Source organism: Platalea leucorodia (genome assembly GCF_965183815.1).
Source record: "Platalea leucorodia genome assembly, chromosome: 18".
Taxonomy (NCBI): domain Eukaryota; kingdom Metazoa; phylum Chordata; class Aves; order Pelecaniformes; family Threskiornithidae; genus Platalea; species Platalea leucorodia.
The window spans coordinates 6,462,039-6,481,139 of record NC_138840.1 but is presented as its reverse complement, the minus strand read 5'-3'; the positions used below and the strand labels follow the sequence as shown (position 1 = coordinate 6,481,139).

General features: G+C 39.7%; 1 protein-coding gene across 6 annotated transcripts in view; it reads left to right on the top strand.

Moving 5' to 3' along the window:
• THRAP3 (thyroid hormone receptor associated protein 3) overlaps positions 1 to 19,101 on the top strand; it is a 33,744-nt gene that overhangs the window by 9,778 nt on the left and 4,865 nt on the right. For 3 of the 6 annotated variants that reach the window (XM_082329369.1, XM_082329372.1, XM_082329367.1), the window contains 7 exons: positions 1,372 to 1,457; positions 8,246 to 8,407; positions 12,086 to 12,991; positions 14,403 to 15,143; positions 16,070 to 16,242; positions 16,679 to 16,790; positions 17,029 to 17,113. In XM_082329369.1, coding sequence (XP_082185495.1) covers positions 8,271 to 8,407; positions 12,086 to 12,991; positions 14,403 to 15,143; positions 16,070 to 16,242; positions 16,679 to 16,790; positions 17,029 to 17,113 — 2,154 coding nt within the window. In that variant the 5' untranslated portion in view covers positions 1,372 to 1,457; positions 8,246 to 8,270. Of the gene's footprint in view, positions 1 to 94; positions 115 to 1,371; positions 1,458 to 3,932; positions 4,290 to 8,245; positions 8,408 to 12,085; positions 12,992 to 14,402; positions 15,144 to 16,069; positions 16,243 to 16,678; positions 16,791 to 17,028; positions 17,114 to 19,101 lie in introns of those variants that run through there. The other 3 variants (XM_082329368.1, XM_082329370.1, XM_082329371.1) reach the window with 3 other exon arrangements.

Below are 19,101 nucleotides of genomic sequence, written 5' to 3'. Positions count from 1 at the left end.
TATAGAAATGTTCTTTACAGTGTTCTGGAATAAGAAACTCCTGGACTGTGGTTTCTGCTTCAGCAGAGAGCATTGAGCACGTTTCCTGCTTTCCTTTCCATATCTGGAAGAAAGGTTAGCTGTTCTTGCTTGTTGTGTGTTGTCTTGGTTCATTTTTTTTGTAGTAGTGCTCTAAATATGGAAACAGTATTCTACAAAAGAGAATTCAGCCAGCTTTTTATCTAGATGACACCTGTGTGCAGTGGATTGTACCAAAAGTTTGTGGTAATGTTGATATTTGGGGAATAGGCGAAAAAACAAACCAACCCCAAGTGTTTTATCACAAAGCAAGAAAAAAATGGTTATGGTGGTTTTTATTTTTTTTCTGGTAGCCACTGTGAAAGGCTGAATGTCAAAGGTCTTTGTAAGGTAGAAGGCAAGATTTCTCACCTTCACAGATTTTTAGATGGACGGACATGACAACAGTAAAAAAAAAAAAGTCTGGTGTGGTGTTCTTTATTTGGCTTTTTTCAAAGATTGGTAAGCATGATTTAGAAAACACTAAGCCTTGCGATACAACCTTCCCTCTTGGGTGAGAATAGGACTTAATTGCCATTTCAGAGAAAGTATAATCTTCCAGTAGCCTTGAAACCTTTTTTCCATGAAGTAAACAGAAGAAATGAATAGCTTTAAACAAGTTTGTTTTATGGTTGAACACAGACTAAATGACATTCCTGCTGCCAGATTAGGGGTTTAATAACATGGAGTCATTTATGAGGTTGTGTTTACTGTTGTTTTCTTTTTTAAAACTTACACCCCTCTCGCAGTGCATGGAAGGATACTGAAATGTAATTGTAGACCTGTCGAAACAGCTCACAGTGGACTGGTGGCACCTTTTGAAGACGGCGATATGCTGATGGATGACTTTGTCAGGAAAACAATTGCTTCTCTGGGCTTGTGGATTCTCTTTAACAATATGGGAAAATACTTAGTCCTGAATCCAGTAAGACCAGACAAATGAGCTGAGAGAAATTACTGCAATACAGCTGTACAGATGTAATGAAAGTGATTAGTATGTACATAACAGGAGATGGGATGGGGGCAGGGGAGGTGGAGGGAGGAAGCAATAAGGAGACTTGAAAATTTGGAAAGCTTGAATAACCATTCTAGAAGCTACCTTCTTCCTAAAAGTACATGAAAGAATTCATGGTGAAGCGGCCGATGAACTTTTGCAATGTATGCGCTCTGTTGAAATACTTAAGATACGATGAACATTTTGCGTACAGCACTGGATAATAGCTTGAGGAAGCTAGGCTCCTGTTGATCGTTGGCGGCAGTAAGTACAACAATGTACATACAAAGATGCTTCAATGCGTTTTCTTCTCATTTCAGGTTTGCTTCCTAATTTCATAATTGACAAAGCTGAGACGGTGAAACCTGACTGTTGAAGGGTGCAAGGTGTGAACCTGCTCAAGCAGGTAGGCACACAACAGAAAATAAAATCTTCAAAAGTGGTAAAACTGCCTGTCTTGGGATTTGGAATATACCTTCTGGTATCCCTTTTATCCTGGGCATGCTGCAAGTTAAACTGTATCAGTTGAATTCTTGTTTCATTGTTAATGTTGCTGTGCGAAAACGACTGTGTGTCATGTATTACTTAAACAGGTTTTGAAGAAACAACTCAGCCTTATGTCTTGGAAGGTTTTGGCTTGTCTTCCCAAATAGCTGGTAAATATAAGGGTAAAATACAACAATTTTGTGAAATAATCTTGGATGTCCTGGAAGAACAAGTACCTACTTTTTTTTTTTTTTTCCCCCAATGCTATGTTGAGTGCTTTTTTTGATTTCTACCCTGGTGGCTTTTGGGAGAAGAGGAGTGCTTCCCTCCATATACCTTAATTGGCCAGATTATTAAACAAATACTAATCTAAATTATTAAGCCCCCCATATCCCTTTCCCCCACCCCCCTAAATTTGTTCTTTTGCTGAAGTGTTGCAGTGATTTCAGTCAGGGGCCATAAAAGTTCTCCTTAACTATTCTGAATAATTAAATTCTGAAGCTGTGGTAGCTAGTGGAAGTGTACAGCAGTAAGAAACTCTCGACAGTGACTTTTTTCATTGCTGTGGAGCAGAGTTGGGCTGTTCTTTTGAGTTCTGCCAGGAGACTTAAAACAGGCAAAACATTAACTTTCCTGACACTGTTTCATGACAAAAGTTTGTCTTTTGGGCAAAGTCCATTGTGGTGGCTTAGTAGGAGCATTTGTTCTTCCATTGTTTTCACCTCTTCGAGCAGTACGATGGATTGCTGTGAGGATTTAGAAGGGGAGAAGGCAAACTTTGCTTCTTGAAATAGCTGCCAAATTTTAGGAAATGCTTATTTTGAGAGTGAGAGGCTTCCAGGCTGTTGGTTCTCCATCTCATAACCCTCCTTATTTGTCAGTAGGGCTCATGTGAATGGGGTCACAAAATTAGTCTGGATTAAAAATATTCTTGTAAAACAGATCGTTTGTAACTTCTGTCATGACAGAGATTTAAGTTTAGAATGTAGATGAACAATTCGTTGTATTGGCAGAGGATGGGAACTTTCTACATGGACCTTGTTGCTAAGGTGGTAATTAGTCAAACTGCACATCAACAGAAATAACCTCGGAGACATCCGTGTTAGTTTTTGTTCTGGTTCTTAAAGAAGTAGAAGTGGATCTCTGCAGAATACCATCCACAAAGGTTCCTGTTAAACATCAAAGAGGCTTGACTCTGGCCTTTGTTTTCAGTTGGTAGATGACTTGAGTTGCCTACAATTCACAGTATGGGCCCTATTTGGATAAGATCCTTACAAACTAGGCTTTTATTGCTTTTTCTTTGTAGATGTTAAAGATTCGCAACAGTTTTTCTTAAAGACAAAAGTCTTGTAGCTCTTGGCCAGAACTCATTTTCTATTGCATTAGCCTTCTTTGTAAGTGTCTTCCCTTTCTGAATGGCACTGTTCGTAGGTGGCAAAAAAAAAAAGTTATCATAAAGAAGCTCGAGAACTTCCAGAATGAAGTAGCTTGATTAAATATTACTAAAACCACATGCAGAACTGATCGGCCTGTGTTGCCTGCTTTCCTTCACAAGAAACAGGTTTGAAGAGTTCCAGTTGTATGCCTTTGGGGTTAAGGTGGGAAATCTTTGATGCCAAGAAGGGGCTAGAAGTACCGTGGCAATGTTCTCCTGTGAGAAATAGAACTCGCTTGAGTTACTGATTGCTGTCAAAGGCTTTCACAGCTCAAGCAAACCCTCTGCCTTTACTTTCCATAAACTATGGAAGAAGGATTCAAAACCATTTACTCCAGTCAGAGATGTTTGCCAGTTTGAGTCTTACTGTTCAGTGAAGCTTTGGCTGTTGCTCATTTTCAGACAAAACTGAACTTTACGCCTTTGAGTTGGTGATACTCACAGCACATGGGAATCTGCAGATTTTCATGTTTCTGCAGAAGTGTACACGTTTCTTAGAATAAGAATCTAAAAAAAAATTAGAATGCTTAATAATTTGCATTGGCCATGTCCTTTCAGCAGACTAAACAGCTAGGTGTTAGATTGACCGTTTTCTTCGCTGACCAACTTCAGTGATTTCAAATCTGGCTTGCAGAAAACATAATTTTGGATGTGTGGTGTGAGTGAATTTAGGAAACTAATTTAAAGTACAAATTGTTTCTTCAGACTTGATGTATGTTGAATTATGAGGTATGTCGTACAGTGTAGTTTTATGGCAGATAAGCCATAAAGTGAAGTGTCTGTTTTCCAATAGGGTAATATCTTACCAGAACTTTTAAACTCGGCACATTCAGGACTGGTGCTGACATTTTTGGATGTAGGTCTGTACTACTTGGGAAGATCTGCTGGACAGCTTACAATTAGGTCTTCAGAAAAGACAAACTGAAAAATAATTTTGAAAATTCCTGGCAATGTTTCCAGGAGCGCATTCCCTACAGATGTGTGCAGTCACGCTCGTCTCTGCTGGGAGATGAGACCTGGATGAGGCAGCAGGGATCAGCCGTGTCCCTTTCAAGGTAGAGGTGGAGCCAGTGTCACGGGAAGGCAATTCTGTAGCTGTGAGCAGGAAGGAAACGTGACCTCTGGCAGAGCAGATTGCTAACAACAAGTCTCCATATCACTGTGTAAATGCTTCTACTGCAGTCCCCACTCAGGACCAGGCACGTTTTACTTTCCACTTTGAAAAGCAGCAGCCCCCTGTGAGCTCTGTGAGACTGTATGCATGCGTGTGCTTTAGGGGCACAGCATCATGTTCAGTGGAAAAATCCAAATGGCAAGGTAAGTGAGCAGCCCCTGCTGCGTTCACAGTTTGCCTTTGCTTCATTTACAGGTGTCTCTTTAAAATTGGAGTAGGCTTTAGGGTGTTTCATAAGAATAGATTCTTTCAGAACAGTTTATTTTGCTTACCAGCTGAACACGTTTTATCTGAATCAGTTATTAATTCTTAGAACAACTAAATGTATATCGCAATAAGTTTACAACTGCAGTGTTAACACGGGAGCTGAAATGACTCCAATATTTAGTTTGTTTAACCTTTTGAGGGCTGATAGAGCATAGCAACTCAGTTTCTATTCTAATAGGAGTTACCTCACATGTTAGGAATGAATCAACTTTAAAAATATTTATGAAGATAAAAAACTTTCTAAGACGAAAGCTTTTGGCACATATCACACATACCAAACTAATGTTTGTCTAGTAAGTGCTGTGGATCAAAGTAAAATACAAAGGCTCTTAAACAGCTCAAAGCAAGTGATACTTTTAAGATCTATTTTGGGGCCTTCTCAGGACTTACTGAGAGTTGCTGCCACACTTGCTCTGCTCAGTCAGTCAGCTCTAACCCTGTACTTTTTCAGTACAGAAAAGAGAAAATGTACTTTTTCAGTACAGAAAAGAGCTGTGGTGAAAGCTGTTTTACTTATATTAGTCTATTAAAATATTTCAAGCAGTACGGAGTTCACTGTAAATAAGATAACTTACAGATGATAATATGTTGAAGTGTAGTTTGTTATTGCCCTACAGGGTTGTCATTTAGTAGAGAGCTATGCTGAAATTACAGTTTATGGGATATATTTGCAATCTTACAAGAACGTAGCTTTTTTTCTGGTTTTATTGTATCAAAGTCCCTCAGGATTCAGTTGGGAGCAGCTCTGATTCTGAGAGGCAATTTAGATCATCTTCCTATATCTTCTAGTAGTTCCTGTTACCATTTGTTTCTTCTGCTTCTCTTCCATGTTTTGGTTTATTGTGCTAATCTTTTGATTGTTTTCGCCAACAGACTAGGAAATGTTGCTGTTTCAACAGATGTGTTTAGTCAATTAAAAGGAAATATTTATGACATTCTTTCCCTGAAAAATGACCATGCATGAGAATGAAGTTTGCTTCTTCAGTGGTAGTGCTCTTTGATTTTCATCCCTGGTGCGATTTATTTTTTCCCAATAAAACAGGAAACGTTAATACCACCTTCCCCCCCCGCCCCGTGGAATACATTAAAATACTTCAGTTGAATTGCTACAGCATCTTTAGTATAGTGAAAGGGAAGAATGGGAACATGTAACATGATTTTTAAAATAAAAGCCAGCTTCCCATTTCTGGAAAGTACCAGCTCTCATGATGAACGACGACCCACTTTCCCAGCAGTTGCTTCTGTGACGGGCGTTGTGCTGTTCCTGAAAGCGCCCTGGCAGTAGTTGGAGTATTTGGTAACCATATATGTAATTTGGCTTTGGAGAGCGACTGAAAGTGAAGACGTTGCAAGTCAGTCCACTGGAATTTGCTTAAAATGGATACAGCAGCAGCAGTACTTGATTGGTTGTGTTTATATACCTAAATGTCTCTATTTTTAATCAGTAGGTGAAAAAAAGGATAAAGTTGTACTAATATAGTTCCTTTTTCGTTTCTGGCTGTCATTTGTTAGTCACTTTTGCTGAAAACTTTGTTGATAACTCTTATGCAATACTCAGTTAATGCAAATTTTGTCTTTACAATCCCTTTCCTAATTCCCAGAGCAGTCTTAGTTTTTTCCCTCTTCTAGAATGTGGACAATGAACATTGCAGAGCATTTGTTTCGCAGATGCTCAGGTTTTGGCAGTTTGTTGTCAAAATGCTTTGCTCGTTTCATGATTTGAGATGCTTTTAGCCATTAAAAAAAATAATTAAAGTAACTTACAGTATGTAATCTCTGGACCATCACAACAACTATTGATGCTCAGTTTTCTCGGAGACTCCATGACCTCGTGTACTTGCCCAGTGTTTATTTTATTTTTTCCTAGGGCAGCAGAGGCCAAGGACTTCTGCTTACTTACATCGAGCAGATTGTTAAGGGGTCTCAAAGCCGCAGGCATTTGTGGACTGCTCTATATGTTAAAAACATTGATTAGATTTTTACTATATGATCCTTTGTGGCTCTTGTGTATTTTGAGCTTCCGTAAGTAATGTGAGAGATATGCAATATTTTATTAAATTTGAGGGGACAAAATGTAATTTCTTGTAGAAATTCCTAAAGAATTCTGTTTAATGCTAAATAAATTGCTTCTGATGTTGTGAATGAAATTTATGTATTGTTTAAAGGGAGCAGGTTTTCTTCTCAGCTTCGTCAGCTACCTCTGGAATTGCAGAGTTCAAATCTCGATACCAACTGCTAATGTGGAATACTCGACAATCCAAACACTTAACTCAAACGAGCCCTTAGTCCCTTTTCCAGCCCACTACTGAAACCTCTGGTTTCTAGGAATGGAAATAAAAGAGACTGGCAATCTAGTCTGAGGAGCAAGAGAGCGGAGTCCCCTTCCTCCTCGCCAAGTCAGGGGCAAAGCATTTTCCATTTAAGCTGAAGAACTATAGTGGAACCAACAGGGACTCAAAAGCTGGAAGATATTTTGCAGCATGATCAGATTTTAAATTGTAAGGAATTTTGTTTATGGCTGGATACAGTGGTTAAATAGGTCAGCTATTACTAAAGTTGAGAAGCACTGTAACGGCTGGACAGCAAAGGCACTCGAGCTCTCCCGCCCCGTCTCTGGTATGCTGGGTTTGCTTCCACAGCCCTTTCTGGAAGGGAGGTCACAAAAGGAGGTTGTTGGTAGCATGAAGGGGAAAGTTTGTGGACGTCCCTGTCGGAAGCTGCAAAACTGTGTGTTATGCATTTGACTTTTTTGGATACTGACAGGAAAATCTGACCAGCTGAAAGAAATACAGCAACTCGAATTTTATCACAGTTTGCACCAACCTTCTAGTGTAAATAATATGACATTTGCCCCTCTTAAGTTCATAGTCCTGAGTATTTTTCTTTCCCTGGAGGTAAGAGGTGATGAAAATTCTTCAGAAAATCTTGCTCGTTGATACAAAGTTGATGTTTACAAGAGAACAGATCAGGTAGGGTGTAACTGAAACAATTATGTGGTCAAACTATATTCCCTGAAACACCTTTTAAGGGACTCTTTAACCTTTACCTGGATGCTTGCCTGAAAATAGCCCAGGTAATTCATAATTATAGCTATTTCAAGTCATTTAATGCTACAGCATAATCTCTTCTGTCTCTGTGAATATTTGGAAGGACGTCTGAATTATTTTGGCTGCAACAGAACTCCTCACTGGATGATACGTGCTTGTAACTGATCATAGCAACTGCACAAACCGCACAGGACACGTATGTCCAGGATTTACCCTGAGCGTTCATAGCGAGGCAGATCTGTGCAAATAGGGTCACATTCATGTATCTTGGATTGTCATTTTTATTCATGATTCCTGCTGAAAATTTAAAGACTTTGAGGGGTGGGGGTTTTGTTTTGGTTTGTTTTTTTGATGGTAAGCCTTTATTTCTTCATTGTTCTTGAAACCAGTGACAGCTGGCTGTATTGATAGTTAATGTGACTGAAATGAAATGGTTTGTCTCTTTTAAAGGTATTCTTGTTTAAGCTAGCAGCATGGCCCCTGCCTGTTCCTGGATTTTGCATTAACTTGCTGCCTTCAACTGTCGCACTCAGATTTGTAATTACTCTGGGTTGAAAGCCTTTTATTCTTTTTGCAGATTTCCTCCTTAGACTGAAATAAACCTTCTATTCTGAGCCCAACACCATTCATCTGTTATTAGACAGCCACTTCAAACATTCATATTTCCAGTCTTATCAAGCTTCATGTCACTCTGTAGTTTGTCAGGTTGCCAGATGTTGCCTGTTCTCTCAAATCTGCTGCATGACTTCATTTTTCAAATACTTTTATTTCCCTGTTTCCTTCAGGTACAACTGACAGGTGCTTGCAAAGATGTCTAAAACTAACAAATCAAAATCTGGATCCCGTTCTTCTCGTTCGAGGTCTGGATCAAGATCGCGTTCACGCTCCTTCTCCAAGTCTCGCTCCCGTTCTCGTTCTGTCTCACGGTCAAGAAAACGCAGACTTAGGTAAGTGCATGCAGCTCTGAAGCCAAAGGGTGTAACTGTGCTTTTCCTCTCTGTCCTGTTCAGGTGGTTTGTCACTTAATTCTTTTCCAGGGAAAGACTTTGATTAGATTCTAGGACAGATAGTGTCCTGTGTCTTAGGTTGTTTCCTGCCAACCTGTACTGTTTTGAATTGTGGCTGTTTCTCAGCATTGTCAAGATGCTTCTTTTGAGCCCTTAATCTGGTCTCTGTAGCATGGTTTTGGTGAACAATAATTTCCCTTTTCTGTGCAAGTCTTTTTCCCCTAATACGAGTACTAACAGATACTCTAATGTACAGTTAAATCAGAAAGTGTTTTTGTTAGTATGGGTCATTTTGGCAGGGATACGGTCCACAGTGGAGTTGCTACAGCTGTGTTAGACTGGGCCCTTAGAGAAGACCTATATACTTTGGTTTTCCTCAAAGGTATTAATAGAATCCCGTGTCAAAGTGCATGTGGGTTTTTTTTCCCATGTTTTGCTGCTGTATGTAACGGGATAGCCTATTGTGCTTTTCCTAATGCTAAGTATGCACAATCTCTGAGGTCCATTTTCCTATATTAAAAGTACTCATGGTTAATGATGGTGTTTGAAATTGCCAAAGCAGGACAAAGTGCAGAAATCATAGGGTTTTATCCTGACCTGAGATTATTTTGAGATTTGAAATGCTTTTGAGCAGACGCTTGCTTTACTGCTGTGAGAGAGTTTAAGTGTGTATTCCACAGTCGGAGTGGGGAAGAAGAGTTGGGAAGGTCCGTAGCAAAACGTGCTCCTTTGTTTTGTTAAGCATCTTTGGCTTTATTTAAGCGTTTAATTTAATTGATCCCAGACTTAAAGGGGCCTTTGCGGACATTGTATGCTTTCTTCCTCTTTCTAAAAATGAATTCAAATGAGTTTTAATGTCAGTTTAAGATATTGCTATGAAAGGTAGGGGCAATTTTTGTCGTTGTTTCCCTGCCCCTCCCCTCAGTATACAGGAGTCAGTTAACAGAAATGATAATTCTGGATGGATAAAGTAGATAAAGTTAATGTCACTGCAGTTAATTTTGAGAAATCATTAATATTCATAAGTTGTTCGTACCTCCCTGAATTGCTTCTGGTCAGGCCAGTTAAAGGCTCATCTCTTCCCTGGATATCGGGATTATCTGTTTTTTCCTTTTCTTTTGGCTAAGCATTTTATATCTGGCAAAGACATTCCTGTTGGACTGGGTATAGTGATGTTCAGCTGCTTTTTCACTAATCTTAAATTAATAACACTTATTCCGAAAATCATTAGGCTGCACACACATGCAACTGTTAACAATTAAAGAGATTTTTAAAATGCAGAGGCTCTAATAATTGTACAGTTGGAGAGAGAAGGACATGACAAAACTAAATTAGAGGTGGAGACTTGAGTCAGAGTTCTTTGCAGAAGGAAGCTGGAATGCTGGAAGATACGTGGTCATTTGGGAACATCTGCCTAGCTATGAAGGAACTTTCACAGTTGAAAACAAAGGCACCCTGTGCAAACATGATCATTTCCTCTGTGCTGCTGCTGAATCTACTTTTGCTTTGTAAATAACTTCTTTTTTAAAAAAAAGAACCAAAATGGAGGGGGTTAGTACAGGCAAGTCATCTTGCATGGCGTTAGGATATGCTCTGAGGTAGGTCTCGTGGTATCTTGGCATAAAAGTCCATTATTGTGTACTTCAGCATACACCACAAAAATTGTTTTACTCTTCATTTGGTAGCTTTACTGTTTGTTCTAAGTTGTATTGCCTCGTTGGAGCCTGCCTAATATTTATTGCTTTCTTTATGACTTTATTTTTCATTTTTACCTATTATAAAATGGTAGGTGCTTTAGAACTGGAGCAGCGTGTATTAGCTGGCTAGCTACAGGGGCTGGCAGAGCTGGGAGAATTATTACTTGCAGTGTTTCTTTTGCGTAACGTTTACTGTATTTTTCTAAAAATATTTCTTGTAAATAATCTCTGCAACTTTTGGAGTGAAATTTTCCTGCTGCAAGCCTCTCTAAAATGATAGAACAGACTTTGGAAGCGGTGTACAACAGGTCCCTTGCTGGTAATTGATCACAAATGTAGCAGTTATCTGAAAATGGGAGCATATGTGTTCTTAGCGCTTTTGACTAGCGCTCGTTATAATTGTTTCTTGCCGTCTGCCTCTGTGCTTTTCCTTCTCGCCGTTGCTGTTCGAATTAGGAAGTGTCTCAGATAAGTTGCAGAGTTTTTGGTTGTTTGAAGTAAAACATGAAGCATATGTTAAAATTATCATTAAACTGTTTGCTAGCAATGACTATAGTATGAATAAATTGTTCCCTGCTAAACTGTAATGTATTTGATAGGTGGAAAAAACTAAAAACAGAACTAAAGTTCATCTCTGCCTGGGTGTATGCTGATCTTGTAGGAATTCTAGCGGCAGCGTTGTATTCCCTCATGTTACGGGGGTTTGGGGTGTGAGCGGAGAAGGGGCAGGAGTGAGTTGTGTATTGCCAGTCTGTAAAAGCAGTGCATGTGTATGGACGTACGACCGGTGAGAGTTTTAGAGCTGATTGGCTCTCTCTTAATGTAAGAAGGGACTGTGGGAATGGTTTCAATGAATATTATTTACTAAAATTCCATTTGGAAAAATCTCTTTTCTATTTAAAGTTACTAGTTTGGATGCTTTCTCTGTTTTACTAGTGCGAAATTGCTAAAATCTATGACGTTCAGCAGAAGTTTGTGCTTTTCAAACAGCTGTGAAATACTTACTGTAAAGCTGGCATTTAATCCTGAGCTACAGCAGGGCTTTTAAATGGTTACCCAACTGCAGCCCCATAAATTTAGTGGAAGAGACTATTGGAACAATTAGCCCTTAATGTTTTGCCCCTGAAATCTGTATTCTTACAGGCTTTGTACTTGTCTTGGATTCAGTTCTGTCCTTTATGAATGTTCTTGCGTGGTGTGGAGGCGAGCAGAGGGACACTGAACAGTGCCATCTCGCGGCGTCAGGCTGGAGAGCGAGCGCATCCTTCTGCTGTCCCGCTTGTTTGGAGCTCCAGCTTCTGAATTGTGGCAAGGGGTGCACTGTTTGAAATTTAAAACTGTAAAGCAGCGTGCCGTTTGCTCCGGTACTGCTCTTCTCATGTCGAGGTGTAGCAATTTGTGTAACTCACCTGGCAAAGAAGTGGGGTTTCATCTTGATGATCAGAATTTCAAAAGCGCATGAGATAACCGCGGGACACAACGGGAAGATTTTGGATCTGTTCCAATAATGGTAGCGTGACGTGCATAAAGAAATATTTCTTTGTGGAGGAGATCTAAGATGAGGTATAACCTTGACCTTGAGTTGTAAAGGGCTGGAAGCTTGAGATATGTCACTTTTTCTGAAGCTGGATAGCAGCCATGTTCATCCTAGAAAAATGAAGAGCAACGTGTACTGATCATGGTCTCCACAGTGATCCTGAAGTCAAATATTTGTTTGGCAGTATCACAGATACAAGTTATTTCCACTGCAATTTATTGAGGGCAAAGTGTAATACCTCAATTGGATGAGCGTAGACCAAAGAAATTACTTCTAAAAGCTTAGAAATGAATTTTTCAAATTCTTTTTTATAAGGCTTTGAATAAAATGTTGTGACAGAAAAATAAACTTCAAAATATTTGTGTCATTTTTTTCTTTTATCAGTTCTAGGTCCCGTTCAAGATCATATTCTCCATCTCATAACAGAGAAAGGAACCATCCGAGAGTCTATCAGAACCGTGATTTCAGAGGTCATAATAGAGGATACAGGAGACCGTATTATTTTCGTGGCCGAAATCGAGGGTTTTATCCATGGGGCCAGTATAACCGAGGAGGATATGGGAATTACAGGTCAAACTGGCAAAATTATCGCCAAGCGTATAGCCCTCGTAGAGGGAGGTCACGCTCTCGTTCACCCAAGAGAAGATCTCCTTCACCAAGGTCTAGAAGTCATTCTAGAAATTCTGATAAGTCATCTTCTGATCGGTCAAGGAGGTCTTCCTCTTCCCGATCTTCCTCAAATCACAGCCGAGTTGAGTCTTCTAAGCGTAAATCTGGAAAGGAGAAAAAGTCATCTTCCAAGGATGCCCGGGCATCTCAGGCTGCAGGAGATAATCAAGGTGATGAGTCTAAGGAGCAGCCATTTTCAGGAGCAGTGGCTCAAGACGTCAAGGCATCTGAGGGATCAAAACCATGGCAAGATATGACCACCTATGGTACAAGTTCAACGTCAAGAGCTTCTGTGTCTGAACTTAGCCCAAGGGAACGCAGTCCTGCGTTAAAAAGCCCTCTCCAGTCGGTTGTGGTGAGGCGTCGTTCTCCTCGGCCAAGTCCGTTGCAAAAGTCGAGCCCTCCACTGTCCAACCCATCACAGATGAGCTCTGCTTTACAAAGCAGCAGCACCTCCTTTCAGGCAGGCTCTCATCAGAGTCCATTTGACCATGGCTCGGCAGGTTTGAGCCCAACAAGGAAGAGCCCTGTGTGCAAAAGTCCAACACCAATCAGTTCGATTTACAGTACCTCTCAGAAGGAGGAAACCACAGCTCCCGGAGGAGGAGCCTTCTCAAAAAGGCAAGTGATACGTTTTGTTGCACTGCAGTATTTTTTGACAAGGCAGCTTGCACGTGTAGGCGCTCTCCATGAGCACTGTAAGGGCTCTCAGGGTGTGTGCAGGCTGCCAGCTGTTTGGGCCTGGTACTGTCTAAATTAAAGAACAAAATACAGACCTAGCCCTGTGTTGTAGGAAGTTGGAGTTAGTTTTCTGACTTGGTTAGTGCTAAAGATTGTGTAGGTTCCCTGCAAAAATGTTCATAGCTCGTGAACGCTTGAGGTGAAGATGTGCCCATGGGATTTTTTAGCAACCTAACAGTGCACACTGGAAGCTTTCCTGTTTCTAAGTTATTTACTTTTCAGTTAAAGACATTTTTTTAGTATTGCCTTCTTGAATTGCATTAGATATTTAATTAAATTTTGGCAATTTATAATCTTACTGCATGTCCTGCTGCAGGCAGCCTAAGGCAGGTGTAGTTGCGGTGCCTGTGTATGTGGGTAGTATGAGAAACTAAAGCATCAAGATCATCCCTAAAATTAAGACATCCTTCCATACAGAAGGCATCAACTTACCATGTTTCTGTTTGCTTGGTTAGTCCACTGCAGATTCGTGCCTGAAGTTGACACGTGGTTTTAAAAGATATGGTAGCATTCACAAGTGCTATTAAATCTTTTCTTTATTGTGTTTTTGAACTGATCTTGTATCAAGGATGTCTGAAATTTAAAAAGGGGGAAAAAAAAAAAAAGCTGTAACTCTTGTTTGGGCTTTCCAGAGCACTGAACTAATGTCCTTGGCCTTTACTGCTATTTCCTCAGAGCTAGGGTTTTGCTTAATGAATGCTTTAAAACATAGTTCTGATGCTTTAAACTACCTAAATTGTTGTTCTCACTAGAAGTGTTTTGTCTTCTCCAGGCAAAATAAATATTCTCCTCTGTTAACCTTTTTGCTTTTATTTGTATTTACAGTCTGTCATGAAATATTTAGCTTACCTATGAAACTTGCATCCAAAATTTGAAGTAGCTTTTGAGGCTTTTATTTCCAGTGTGTTGTTTAAAGCAGAACAGCCCAGTTTGAAAGTTTTGATGTGTTGTTCTCCTGAACCAGGTTTGTAAGTAAATAAACCAATTGGGTAAGATGTTACTATTTTCCTTAAAATGAATCTGTGGGTAAGCTGTTTTTTATTTGTTCTTAAGCCTCATTTCATCAGTTCTGCATATCCATTTTCTTCTACATTTGCTGAATTTATTGAGAACTAAAAGTCTAAATCCAGGCTGAGTGATCCGCTTTACATTTTAACTATTTTAGGGCCTAGAGACAGCTTTCTGTATATGCATAGCTTGTGTTCTCTAAAATTTAACTGCTTTCAACTGAAGTATTAACCTCTTTGATTTTTTAATAAGAAAACTACTGTAATGTCTCTTTTACGAACAGGTATCTGGAAGAGCAGAAGACTGAGAATGGGAAAGACAAAGAACAGAAAGTAACAAATGTTGAAAAAGAAAAAACTAAAGAGAAAGGGAATTTCTCTGAGTTGGGATCAACAGATGGAAAAGCAAAATCTGAATCCTATGCATCCAAAGCCGACTCCGAGAAGGGATACCGTGGCAGCCAGTCGCCCAAGCGCTACAAGTTCCGGGATGACTTTGACAAGCTAAAGGTCCCGGAGTTCCACAAGGAAGGTCATTATGGCAAAGAGGAAACAGACGAGCAGGAAAAGAAAGACAAGGCAAAGGGCCGAAAAGATTCGGAATTTGATGATGAGCCCAAATTTATGCCTAAAGTCGTAGCAACTTCAAGTAAAAGTCAAGAAGAGGATAGGTCAGGAAAATGGGAAGGTGTGGTGTTCTTGCCACCTGGAAAAGAGAAGCAAAGGAAACCTGATGAAATGGAGGAGGAAAGCTATTCTGAAAGAGCAAAAAAAGAAGAGAGACCAGCATCCAAGAGAGCTGAACCAGGTCACAGGGGGTTTGTTCCTGAAAAGAATTTCAGAGTGACCACTTACAAATCAAGCCAGGAAAAAAGTTCTTCCCCCCCACCAAGGAAGGCTTCTGAGGTAAAGGAGAAACCAGGCACCAAAGTAGAGGGGCTAGCTCCTGGCAAATCCTCCTTTTCCATTACGCGGGAGGCCCAGGTCAATATTCGAATGGATTCCTTTGATGAAGATCTTGCACGGTAAGTATTTGCTATTTTTTGAGTAGTCTAAATAGTGATCTTTTTCCTGTTTCTCTTCCCGAGATCCTCATATGCTTGCCAAGTGTGAGGAAGGCTAAATAATATCACATCACAATTTGCATTTTTTGGAGATGGAGAATATTGTTTTTTCTGGTATTATAATACTTGTGTGACCCTTTTTTTGGGTGGGAGGTTAGAGGGGTTACTGGTTTGCAGATGGTGAAAGTATAGCATGAAAGTGAAATGACTTTTCCTAATCTTTTCTACAACTAGATGTAAGATTAGTTCAGAATATAAGTGCTTGTGCATCAGGTTCCACACTACACCAGGCTCTGGAAAGAGGTACTCAGTGGCTTCTTGCTGCTGGAAGCTTAGTGGTACGGTAAAGTTACAGTGCTGTTTAAATGATATTTGATTCTCTGGAGTGTGTTTAACTACTCTTGTTCTCAACATTGCGTTACTGAAACTCTAGGAAGCTCTGAAAGCCACTTCAGCATTGCTTCAAGAAATCTTAAGACAGTAAAAAGTTATCCCAGAAAATAAATTTGTACAGCAGTAGCCAGTAAGCGTTAATATGCTCTGTGGGATATTAGAGGTTAATCTAGAATTTCGGAACAGTAGCAAAAGATCACAGCCAGCTAGTGGTGTAAGAACGGGCTTGTGTTTCATAGGATGTCAGGGTTTAACGCCCGCACAGCCCTCCAAATACAGAATAACAAGTGATCTGAATTATTACAGTAACCTAGATCCGTGTATTTTAGAGATGCTTAAATAAGTGTCCTGCTCATGCTATTGAATGTTCTTGGGTGCCTTCATAATACTACATAAAAAAGCGCAGTCACCTTCCAACTTCTGAAACATTAATCACCTTAAACTCCTTCCCTTTACCCTGTTCTTCTATTTCATGTGGACTGTTCTTTTTGTAGTCCAAGTGGCATATTGGCTCAGGAACGCAAGCTGTGTCGTGACCTTGTGCACAGCAACAAAAAAGAGCAAGAATTTCGTTCGATTTTCCATCATATTCAGTCTGCTCAGTCTCAGCGAAGTCCTTCTGAACTGTTTGCTCAACATATAGTGACTATAGTCCATCATGTAAGAGGTAGGTTGGAAGTCCACGTATCCTCAGATGAAGGTTCACTCCTCCTTTGCCCAAATAAGTGGGTTTCATGCACTCTAGTTAATGCTGAAAGAGTTGTTTTCCAGCAGATATGCCATAGATGAGAATAGCAGCCCAATCACGAGTATTCTTTATTTACGTAAATGACTTTTCTTCTGGAAAGGCAGAAGAGGCATTCTTGTTTTTACCTGAGCCATAGTCAGGGAGACTGTGACTTAGAATTTTTGTATTCTAGTGAATAAATAGTTAATGTCAAGATTGAAACTGAAATTTGTCAGCAGCATTAGTTAGTGCTCATCACCAGTGTGCTTCTCGTGTCCTGCACGTGAATTTGACCAAGCTCTGTGACTGATGTGCTTTGTCTTTTTACAAAAAATGATGTTAATACTTGGGCATTGTTTACTCAACCCCCCAACAGAGCATCACTTTGGGTCTTCAGGAATGACGCTGAATGAACGCTTTACCAAATATCTAAAGAAAGGAATGGAACAAGATGCAGCTAAAAACAAAAAGAGCCCTGAAATCCACAGGTTGGTGCCATTAGACACTGTCTGACATTTCAGGGGTATTTCAGATTTCCTTCTCTTAAACTCTGGAATAATTCTGGGATAATTTAAGTATTTACCTAGCGTCAGCAAAAAAGTGGAAAAATCTGGGGAGTTTTAAGTACCTGTGGAAATATCGGTCCGCTTTAAATGACATTTAGTCTGAAAACTTCCGATTCTTCTTACGAGCAAGATTATATCTCTGTACTTTCTTTACTTTTAGGAGGATAGATATTTCTCCCAGTACTTTTAGAAAACATGGATTCTCTCAAGAGGAAACGAAAAGTTCCAGAGATCCTGGCTTCAAGGTGAACTGTTACTCTGATTAGTTTAATTCAACAAAATGAGTGCATTGGGCATGAACTTAACAGTGATGTTTTTGTTTAAATTACTCTCTACTTAAGTTTGTGTTTTTCTTTTAAGGATGGGCATAATTCTAAAAATGAACTACAAAGGGTTAATTTTTATTAAAAATGTATCAACAACCTTTGTGAAGTGGTTAGACTATGGTAAATGACCCCAAAGTCAATTGAGGTGAGCTTGAGAAAAAAGAAAGGATTTTTGGAACAAGTGCCCATGATGAGAGAAGAGACTTTTTGTGATATTTTTCTGCTTGTAAGTATTATTAAATCAATTGTATACATGCAATATTTCCAACCATGTTTTCAAAAAGACATGCATGTCAAAAAGAGGAAAGTAAAACTAAATACTTATCTAAACCAAATACACTATTAAGCAGATTATAAATTTTGTTCTAACAACTTACTGTACCGTTTCTGTTGATTGCTGTTACTTTAACATTCCGCACTTGTTTTAGTAGATCCAGACCATTTGGAATTTAGTGTATTAGCTTTTCTGAGTAGATGAATGTTAAGCCATTGCACTCACTGTAAACAATCATAAAAATGGCTTAAGGTAAAAATGTTTGGGATTTTAACCTTTGTTTATTCACCTTCATACATATTTACGTTGAACGTTGAAGAGATTTTAAACAGTCCTGCTGAAACCTTACTTGTTTCATATTTGTTTTCGATTTTTTCCAAACACACTTGTGGCTTGACATGGACGATGGTGAGATGGATTTGATGGGCCTGAACTCTGAGCATCAGCTTGGCAGAGTGTGTTATAAACGTGGTTTCCAAACAGCTCGCCAGCCTTCCGTGAAACAGACGTGCCCTCCCAAACCCAAATAGGTGTTTGCTGTACCACATAAGGGAGCTGCTGCTGATTTTGTCACTTATCTGTCATCCATCGTGTTGGGAGCAGTTTTATTCTCAGAGTAGAAATTAAAGCTCTTTGCCTGGGGAAAGTAGAAGAGCAAAATACCAAAACAAAACGCCTGCTCTCACTCCTGCGTTATTTGACATATTTATTTAAACAAAAAAGTGTTTAGAAACTCATGTAAGTAAAAAATTTAATAGCTAGAGAATTACTAATCCTTTTGTATTTAATTCAAGACGATTAATATGATGTATGTTGCATATCAAGTCATACAGTTCCCAGGATAGTATTGTGTAAATAAAGTAGCACGGCCATGGAGGCTGTATGTTGTCGCTAGCAACATCGTGTACAGGCTTCCCGCAGACGTACTGCTGCTCGGTTAAATGTTTGTCAGAACCACAGCCACTGTCAATTTGCTGCTCCTGTGTGTGCAGTCAGCAGAATCTCATCCAGGTACCACTGGTTTTAAAGTATACACAGGTAACACAACTTCTCGTTTTCCAAAGAAACTATCTTAATCCATTATTTAAGCAGCAATTTAAATTCTCAAACTCAAAGCAAGCACTACCAGATTTTTTTTTTAATTAACAATGTTTAAAAAAAAAAAAAAAAAGCTAGTTGTTGAGTGGTTTTTTTCGTACAGCTGGTTGGTTTTTGCTTTGTGAAACACCAGGGCTGGCTTGCATTAGCAGACTTGCTAGGGTTACGTGGAGAAACGCGTACTTCCGTCTGTGGTGACTTCTCGGCATCTTTCACATGGTGCCTTCCAGTCGAGGGGAAGGAGTGCTACAGGTGACGTCTGCCACAGAGTAAATCTTCTTGACAGACGTATTGAAGGCTACATATTAGTGGGATGTTGGCGTTCTCCCAGATGCACTTGGTTGCTGCATTTCAGTGGCCTCTGTCTCTTACCACTTTGATCAGTAATCACTGTCTTAGGTATCTCCAAGCAGCAAACAGCTTTTGCTTCTGCTTAACTACTGTTTCCAGACCTGGTGATTAAAATTCCTTCCGCCCTGCTAGATGATGTCTGTCAGCAGGATAGCGAGCATGCTGCTGTTCAGTGACAAACGTC